We start from the raw sequence: 10,000 nt of genomic DNA on the forward strand, positions 1-10,000 counted from the left end.
AAAAAAAAAAAAAAAAAAAAAAAAAAAAAAAAAAAAATTAAAATAACAATAACAATAACTATAACCATAAAGAAATAAAAATAAAGAAAAAAGAACAAAAAAAAAAAAAAACAAAAAATAAAAAAAAAGAATTAAAAAAATAAAAAAACCTTTACTTTAAAAAAAAAATAAAAAAAACAAATAAATAAATAAAATATTAATCTTTATTTACCCCCAAAAAAAAACACATCTTTTTTTTAAAAGTGAAGTTTCAATATTTTAAGACTTTACCTTTAAAAAAAAAAAAAATAAATAAATAAAAAATAAAATATTATCAATATTTCTTTTAAACATGCATGTTTTGGAAAAGTGTATGGAATTATGATACCTTTTAAAATGATTTTACCGTCAATGAGAATTTCGATTTCTTTATTCTCTGAATTGTAAATTATTTTTACACATTTATCAACACCATCATTGATTTCATTGAAACTATTACCCAATGAATATTGATGACTAGTTTATAGGGATTGGTTTGGAGTTGGTCTTTGAATAGAATTATGGTTAGAACAAGGATCACCCATTTCTTGATTGCTAAATGTATCAAATTCTATTGCAATTATACCATTTGCCATTTGATTATAGCCCAACTCACTCCCAGCTTGCTTAATTTCATTAATTCCATTTGTTTGAAGAATAAAAGCAAATCCATCAGCACCTCTTCTTGAGACATTAAATGTAAATTCACATTGAAACCCATTATCTATTGTTACTTTTTTTCTACTCCAAATTGAACCAACTTTGCCTTGTAATGAGGGTGTTAGTTGAATAATCATATCACCACCTTTTTTGTTGGAAATAATTTGGCAGATCCATTTAGTTTATAACCTTTTTCTAAATTATAATTTTCAGAATAATCAATCATCAGTTTTAAATTAAATAAAAAATTATATGGTTATTGGTTTTTAATAAAATTAGAAAACTTTATTGGAAATTATAATTTAGTTTTTTTTTTTTTAAATTATTATTTCGTTTTTTTTTTTTTTTTTAATTCTTTTAACTCATAGGTATCGCCAGTACCTCAAACAACCTTTTTGTATTCCTTTTAGATTTAATTCATCAAGAATTTTTATCATTAATGAGTAAGTTTTTTTTTAAAAAAAAAACAAATTAATAACTCCAATATTATGAATCAGTTACACTAACAATAACAAAAAATCAACTTCAACTTCAACATTAACATCAACTTCAAACATCATCAATTTTTAATTATAGTTGGTAAAAAGGGTAAAACTGCAATCATTACAAATGTATATATTTTCTTTTTTTATAAAAATAAATAAATAAATAAATAAATAAAAAAAAAGAAAACTAATAAAAACAAAAAAAAAAAAAATTTACATTTAGATATTAGGCCAGATGAGATTAATGGTAGGTTTATCTCAAGGTCAATACATTTGTGATGTCTATCAACCACAACAATCCCAATGGATTAGATATGATTATTCAACTTTATTGAAATAAAAGAACAAGATGATTTATCTATTTTATTAAATCAACTTTTTAGTTGGGAAAAAAAAAAAAAAAAAAAAAAAAAAAAAAAAAAAAAAAAATAAGAATTAAAACCAAAAAAAACTTTAATTAAAATAATAACAACCATAACCAAAAGAAATGAAAAAAGAACGAAAAAAAAAACAAAAAATAAAAAAAGAATTAAAACTAAAAAACTTTACTTTTATAAAAAAAAAAAAAATAAATATTTATCTTTATTTATTCCCAAAGAAAAACACCTTTTTTTTAAAAGGCAAAAGTTTAAATTTTTATTTGAAAATTTACCTTTAAAAAAAAAAAAGAATATAAAATATTATCAATATTTCTTCTTTTTTTTTTTCCCCCAAGTCCCAAAAAAAAAAAAAGAAAACTTTTTTTTCTTTTTTTTTTTAGAAATTTAAAATTTTTTTGAAAAAATTATTTTTAGCTTTTAAAACACGTTGGTTAATATTTTTGTTTTTTTTGTTTAAATATTTTTTTTTTTTTTTTTTAACAAATAAATTTAAAAATGATAGGTGAAAAAAGAAAAAGAATTGAATTAATTAATCTACAAGAAGTTTTGAAAGGTAGAAAAAGAAATGTGAATAAAGAAAAAGTAACAGTTAAAAAAACCAAATCAAAACCAATAAAAAATTCAAAGTCAGCAATAATAACAACTAAATTCAGTTGTGTTCCTACTACCGCCATTACTACTAAAAGTCAAAGCAAAAACTTAAAAGCCCCAACAAAAACCAAACCAACAATAGAAAATGAATTTATAAAAGAAAATGATGATATTGATTATTCTGAAAATTATAATTTAGAAAAAGGTTATAAACTAAATGGATCTGCCCAAATTGTAACAAACAAAGAATGTGGTGATATGATTATTCAACTAACACCCTCATTACAAGGCCAAGTTGGTTCAATTTGGAGTAGAAAAAAAGTAACAATAGATAATGGATTTCAATGTGAATTTACATTTAATGTCTCAAGAAGAGGTGCTGATGGATTTGCTTTTATTCTTCAAACAAATGGAATTAATGAAATTAAGCAAATTGGGGGTGAGTTGGGCTATAATCAAATGGCAAATGGTGTAATTGCAATAGAATTTGATACATTTCATAATCGAGAAATGGGTGATCCTTATTATAACCATATCTCAATACAAAGACCAACTCCAAACCAATCCCTATCAACTAATCATCAATATTCGTTGGGTTCTTATCATTCCAATTCAATTAATAATGGTGTTGATCAACGTGTAAAAATAATTTACAATTCAGAGAATAAAGAAATCGAAATTCTCATTGATGGTACAATCATTTTAAAAGGTATCAAAATTCCATACACTTTTCCTAAATATGCATATTTTGGATTTACTGCTTCAACAGGAAAGCAAAAACAAATCCATCAAATAAAAGGTTGTAGATTTAATTCAGTTTTAAATTAAATTTAATTAAATTAAATAAATAAATAAATTTTATGGATAAGTTTTAAATAAATAGAAAACTTTGTTGGGGTTTATAATTTTGTTTTTTTTTTTTTTTATTATTATTTTTTAATTCTTTAAATTCATATTTTAAAAGCTTTATTAAATTATTATTTATACATATGTTGTGTTTCATTTGTTATAATTTTTCAAAGTTTTAAATTGATTAATTTATTATTTTAATACAATAAAATTTTATTATTTATTATTAAATTTTTAATTATCTATTTGTTTGAGTTGATAGTATTATTATATCCAAATAATCTTTACCATAAACAACTACAACTTTCCACAAATTACCAATTTACAATAAACAAAAAGACCATACTCCGAATAGAAAAAAAAAAGAATATATAATTAAAATCATTTAATGATATAGGATAAAATTTTATTTAATTATAATTATTTAAAAGTTGTTTGATGTATAACAGAATTTTATTAATGTTTTATTTAAAAAAAAAAATATAAATAATAAAAAAAAAAAAAAAAAAAAAAAAAAAAAAAAAAGAATAAAAAAAAAAAATAGTATTTATAAATAGTTTTTTTTTTTTTTTTTTTTTTTTAACGATGTTTTTTAACATTCACAATAGGAGGCACCCAATGAATACATTTTGGATCAATTTTTGAAGTTTGTTTTGCATAAATTTTCAAGTGATCATCTAGTGTTTTTGGAGTGATATGAATAACATGTTGACCTTTCCAATATCTTATGAGATTGAGTGATTGTAGAGTGCTGATAACATCCTCAGTTCTAATGGCGGAAATATTGGAGATATCAGTGATTGAAAGATTTCCTTTATGAGTTTTTAAGATTTCCAAAAGTACTTGAGTCCAATATGATCTGTAGGAGAGAAGACCCAAATCTGATAATGGTTTTTCGGGTGTGCCAACTTTACCTTCCTTCTTTGAGAGTTCATAAGAGAATGAAATTAATAATTTGCCAAAACCTTTTCTTTGGTAGGGTGGTAATGTTAGAATACAAGCTAAATTATTACCATCAGGTGATTCCTTTTCCTTTGAGAAATAGCCGACCATATGGCAACCACGTTCGTCATATTCGGTCATAATGTAAAAGAGAAAAGGTTCCACATCATAGTATAAAGTTTTATGATCTAGAAATAGTTTTGCTAACAATCCAAGATTTTGACAATAGATACGGTTACGTTTACCGTCAACCTCAAACATTGATATATTTCCAGACCTATAGATTTCATTACCAGGTGGATGACGCAAATCACATTTCAAAGCATGTCGTTTTAGAGATGTCTTTTTCTTCATATATTTCAAACAAAACTCACAGAGGTACAGTTTATCAGTTTTTGTAAACTCCTCTGGATAGGGTGAGAAATACCATGTGTCAATTTCATAACGACCCAACTCTATAACATTAATATTCTTCACTTTAGTAATTTCTTCATGTTCTTTCTCCAATTCTGATAGTTTTGAATCGTCATCCATTACCATTGAACCTTTTTGAGATGGTCTTTTTGGTGGTTGTTTCTTATTGCCACCAGTAATACCATTCTCACCATTGGCGCCACCACCACCGCTTCCACCAGCTCCACCACCATGTGAATTAATTGCTGTTATACTATTCACTGGTTGTTTCTTTTCAATAACTCTACTGAAATCCATTCTTGATTCATGCACCCATTCATCTAAACGACGATTGAATTCATGGTAATGTACATAATAATCATAGGTTCCATTCTTTAATTCTGATTCTCTCTTTTCAATAATATCACATTTAATAAATTGTTGTTCTCTCCATTCACAAAATATAATTGTACCATTCTCTAAAACTCTTCTACTATTATTATTATTTTTATTTCCATTAGTTTTTTTAGTTTCATCTTCTTTTTCTTTTTCCACTTTGTCCTCTTTTTCTTTTTCTTTTTCTTTCACTTTTTCTTTGATTTTTATTTTAGCTTTTTCTTCTTTTTTCTTTTCTTTATCTTTATTTTTAAACTTTTCTTCTTTTTCTTTTTCTTTATCTTTTTGGTTGGTGGTTGTGGTGGTTGTGGTGGTGGTATTTTTCTTTGCTGTATCTTTCTTTTTATCTTTTTTGTTTGTTTCAATTGGTTTCTCTACTTCAATCTCTTCATCTTCTTCCTCTTCTTCCTCTTCTTCTTCCTCTTCTTCCTCTTCCTCTTCCTCTTCCTCTTCTTCTTCTTGCTCTTCTTCATCTTTCTCTTCAGTTTCTTCTTCCTCTTTATCCTCTTCCATTTCTTCCTCAAGTTCTTCAGTCTCTACTTTTTCTTCTTCCTCTTCCTCATCCTCTTCTTCCTCCTCTTCTTCCTCTACAACTTTTTCTTCTTCTTCCTCTTCCTCTTCTTCAGGCTCCTCTATTTCTTCATCTTCAACCATTTCTTCTTTCTCCTCTTCTTCTTCCTCCTCTTCTTCTTGCTCTTCTTCTTCCTCCTCTACTTCTTCATCTTCCTCCTCTTCCTCCATTATAATATCTTCATCTTGTTTATCCATTATTATAAAAGTATAAATAAAATAAATAAAAATGAATAAATAAATTTATAAATAAGTGTAATAAAACTTTAATTAAAAAAAAAAAAAAAAAAAAAAAAAAAAAAAAAAAAAAAATTGAAAATTGAAAATTTAAATAAAAAAAAAAAATAAAAATAAAAATAAAATTTAAAATTAATGAAAAATAATTCAAACTCATATGGTTAATTGGCCCATTCAGGAAATCATTCTTTTTTTTTCCCAAAATAAAAAAAAAAAAAAAAAAAAATTAAAAAAAAAAAAAAATTAAAACAAAAATTTAAATAAAAATAAAAAAAAAAAAAAAAAAAAAAAAAAAGCGAAACAGCCGAGTCCCGTTTAGGAAAGTTTTATAAAAAAAAATTATAAGGTTAAATTAAAAGGTTAAAAATAAAATAATATTATGGTTGTAAGTTCTAATTGGGTAAAAAAAAAAAAAAAAAAAAGAAACAATCAAGTGGTTATATTTTATACAAAAAAAAAAATTAAGGAGAAAGAAGAAAAAAGAAATATAATGTTACATTTGATCATGTTATATGACAGCATGTCCAAATTTTTTTTTTTTAAAAAAAAAAAGATTTTTTTTTATTTTTTTTTATTTTTTTTTTTTATTTTTTTTTTTTTATTTTTGTTTGAAAGCTTTTAAGTTATATTTATAACCCTATCACAAAAAAAAAAAAAATAAAAAAAATAAAAATAAAAAAAAATAAAAAAAAATAAAAAATAAAAAAATGTGATGATTAAGAAAATTCTTCTTTTTTTTTTTTTTTTTTTTTTTATTTATTCTTACCTTTTTATTTTTATTTTTTTATTTTTTTATTTTTTTTAAATAAGAATTAAACTAGTCACAAATTTTAAAATTAAAATAAAAATAAAAACAAAATATCTTATATAAAATTTTTTTTTCTTGTTTTCATTTTTTATTTTTTTTTTTAGTTCTGTTTTTTTTTTTTCGTTGTAAATTTGATTTACCTTTTTTTTTTTCAATTTTCAAAAATAAAAAAAAAATATAAAAAAATAAAAAAAAAAAGATTTTTCATAATAATGAATGATCCAAGACATATAAGTTATTTATATAGTAAAGTAATATTTAATGATAATATTCAACAAATTGTAAATTATATAAATCAACAATCAGCGGTTTTAGAGAATCAAAGATTAAACAATATAATAGATGTAAGACAATTGGTATTACTTGGTCAATGTTACTTTGAATTGAAATCGATTGAAGGTTTTAAAAAGTCAATGGACTTTTACAAAGAAGCAATGGATTATATAGCCTTATCACCATTTTCAACAAGACAAGTGGATTATGCATATGTATTAGCATGTCATGCAGTTTCATATCATTCACATGAATATTATATCGATGGAAAAAGAGAAGTTTCAAGATTTACAAAAAAGTTAAGAGAACCAAAAGATGTTTATGATCAAATTGAAGCTGCTTTATCAATTTTAACAGAAATTCAATATAGTGGTCCACAAATTGGTGTAATTATAAATATGTATCGTATGTAGTATTTTAAATAAATTATTATTATTATTATTATTAAAATAAAAATTAATAAATTAATTATTATTATTTCAAATAGTTGAATGTGTATTTTCATGTGGTAAAACAGCAATGTCAATGCAATATGAAGAAGCAGAGATTGAATATTTGAAAGCATTGGCAAAACAATCATTGGTTAATTTAAAAGGAAATGGATTACCAGATCTTAATGTTGATGTAGCGGATGGATATTGTATGTTGGGTTGTGTACATTTACATTATAAAGATAAGAAATTGGCAAGAAGTTATTTCAATAAGGCCATTGAATTATATTCCCAACTTTATAATCATCAAACTCATCCAAAGATTTCATTTGTATATAGTAGAATTTTAACAACAATATTGGATTTAAAGGACCAAAATAGTGGTTTAAAGGCGATTGCAATCAAAAGAGCTTATTATGGTCATTCTCATTTCGAAGTTATTGATCCACTTTATTCAACCTATGTTTGCTTATTAAAAAATAATTCTTATAATATTACTGTTGAAAATGACTTGAACGCAACTCAAAAATTAAATGGTTTAAAAACAAATTCTGAACATATTTGGGGTAATTCTTGTTGTACAATTTTATAAAAAACCAACATTTTATTATTATTATTTTTTTCTTTAAAGAAAAAAAAAAAAAAAAAAAAAAACATTTGCATGAGCAACTTTTGGGGGGTTGGTTATTTTTTAAGATATTTTTAAATTTATTTTTAGAAAAACAAAAAAAAAAAAAAAAAAAAAATTAAAATAAAATAAAATAAAATATCTTGTCTGTAAATTAATGAATTGACAACGTTTTTTCTTTTCTTTTTTTTTTTTCTTTTTTTTTTTTTTTTTTTTTTCAGTTAGTTCGAGTTCGTATTTGAAAACTTTCGTTCCAACAAATCAAATAATTTTATTTTATTTTATTTTATTTTTTTTTTTTTTTTATTTTTTTGGCTTCGAAATAAATATCTGTTGATGATAGTAATCAAAACGTTTTTTAATTTTTTTTTTTTTTAATTTTATTTTAATTTTAATTTTATTTTTAATTTTTTTTTTTTTTTTGAAATCAAACAAAATTATTTTTAAATTATAAGGTCGTTGGTTTTTTTTTTTTTTCTTCATACACCCTACAATTAATTTTTTTTTTTTTTTATAAATATTCTGAAAATGTAAATATTATTAAATAATTATTAAATATTAAAATATTTTTTTTTAGTAAAAAGAGTATTAATAATTTTAAAAAAAAAATTTTCTATTTTTATTTTTGATTTATTTTTATCTTTTTTTCTTTTTTAAAATCCGGAATTTCATTTGAAATTTCAATTTTTTATTTTTTCATTTTTTTTATTTTTTTTGGGAATAGGTTAAAATTTGATGGATATAATAAAAAATTTAAAATAATAGAAGATTTAATAAATAATCAATTTAAAATTAATACATTAAATAAAAATTTTTATTGTCATGGACAAGTTTCATCACCAATTTCAATATCAATTAGAGATTTTGGATTATTACAAATTCCATGTTGTTCAACTCAATTAAAAGAAATAATTGAAAGATTTAAATATAGGTTTACATATAAAGGTGTTTTTGAAATTCCATTGGATTTAATTACATTTGATAATGATATTTGGGCTAGTACAAAGAAAATTATGATTCAAAAGGTGAAAGTTGGTTTAGGAATTCAAGAGAATGAAAAGATAACATTAGAATTATACAGACTTTTAATTTATAATAAAGATTCAAGTGTTGCCACATTTATAAAACCAAAAACATATAATTCATTTGGATCACATTCAAGTGGTTCAAATAGTAGTGGTGAAGAATCTTTAGCTGATATTGAAAAATTAAAAGTTAGAAGGAATAGTACTGGTAGTAGTAGTAGTAGTAGTAGTAGTAATAATAGTAATAGCAGCAAAAATAAAAATAATAATAATAATAATAATAATAATAATAATATTAAAAATTTTATTGGTACATTAGGTATGGTTTTACCATCAACTCATAGTGGTGGAAATTTAATTATATCACATAGGGATGGTCAAACTGTTGAAATATCATTACAAGTTGAACCAGAGCCAACAGCTCATATTATAAAATATGCTGCATTTAACTCTGATTGTAGTTATGAAATTCAAACTGTAACCTCTGGTTATAGAGTTACACTATTATATAAAATTATGAAAACTGGTAAAAGGACTTCTCATTCACCTTCAACTTATTCTTCTTTATCACCAACTTTATCAAACACATCATCAAATTCTCCTTCTTCTTCTCCCTCACTATTATCTCCAACTCTTTTTCCAAATTCAACTACAACAACAACTACAACTAATAATAATAATAGTAATAATAATAATAATAATAATAATAATAAAAATATAAAAAATGAAATTCCACCAATAATTGATATTGCAAATAATATTCAAGAAATTTATAAAGAAATTAAAAATTTATTACAATTTGATTCTGATAAATTTATATATGTTTTAGAGAATCAATATGAAACAGTATCCCAAATTACTGGTGGTAATGATCAAATTATATTGGAAAAATTAAAATCAGCAGTACAATTAAATGATAATAATGATAATAATAATAATAATAATAATGATAATAATAATAATAATGATAATAATAATGAAGCTGGTGATAATGACCACCAAAAATTATCATTATTTTTATCAACTTTATATATTGAAGAAACAGTTTTAAAAAAAGAAAATCAAGTAATTTATAAAAATATATTTTTAGATAATTTAATAAATTGTTGTGAAGGTGATGATAATGAAGAGGATTTAAAATCAGAAACTACAACAACAACAACTACAACAATGGAAAAATTAAAAGAATCTAAAGAAATTGTAGATATCAACAAAGATAGTCAAACTGAAATTAATAATAATAATAATAATACTACCACTATTTCAGTAAATTTAGAAAACGAAATCTTACCAAATGGTTCATTAAATCATTTG

The 10,000-nt window shown here is 22.4% G+C and overlaps 4 protein-coding genes across 4 annotated transcripts in view; 2 read left to right on the plus strand and 2 right to left on the minus strand.

Annotated features, from left to right (window-relative positions):
- Positions 1-500: 500 nt before the first annotated feature.
- DDB_G0275151 (hypothetical protein) lies at positions 501-815 on the minus strand (the record flags this gene model as incomplete). The annotated part of the gene is made up of 1 exon (XM_638716.1): positions 501-815. One exon carries the CDS (start codon positions 813-815, stop codon positions 501-503), a length of 315 nt encoding a protein of 104 aa, XP_643808.1.
- Positions 816-2,038: 1,223 nt separating this feature from the next.
- DDB_G0275019 (hypothetical protein) lies at positions 2,039-2,962 on the plus strand (the record flags this gene model as incomplete). The annotated part of the gene is made up of 1 exon (XM_638717.1): positions 2,039-2,962. The coding sequence occupies one exon, from the start codon at positions 2,039-2,041 to the stop codon at positions 2,960-2,962; it is 924 nt and encodes a 307-aa protein (XP_643809.1).
- Positions 2,963-3,562: 600 nt separating this feature from the next.
- On the minus strand, positions 3,563-5,482 carry DDB_G0275017 (HAM group protein; the record flags this gene model as incomplete). The annotated part of the gene is made up of 1 exon (XM_638718.1): positions 3,563-5,482. One exon carries the CDS (start codon positions 5,480-5,482, stop codon positions 3,563-3,565), a length of 1,920 nt encoding a protein of 639 aa, XP_643810.1.
- Positions 5,483-6,541: 1,059 nt separating this feature from the next.
- DDB_G0275015 (hypothetical protein) overlaps positions 6,542-10,000 on the plus strand; it is a gene marked incomplete at both ends in the record, with an annotated part of 3,540 nt that continues 81 nt past the window's right edge. Inside the window, 3 exons of the mRNA XM_638719.1 lie at positions 6,542-7,007; positions 7,090-7,599; positions 8,427-10,000. The exon at positions 8,427-10,000 is cut by the window's right edge and continues 81 nt beyond it. Of these exons, the coding sequence (XP_643811.1) occupies positions 6,542-7,007; positions 7,090-7,599; positions 8,427-10,000 (2,550 nt within the window). The remainder of the gene's footprint in view (positions 7,008-7,089; positions 7,600-8,426) is intronic.

This window comes from Dictyostelium discoideum (genome assembly GCF_000004695.1).
Source record: "Dictyostelium discoideum AX4 chromosome 2 chromosome, whole genome shotgun sequence".
Lineage (NCBI taxonomy): Eukaryota > Evosea > Eumycetozoa > Dictyosteliales > Dictyosteliaceae > Dictyostelium > Dictyostelium discoideum.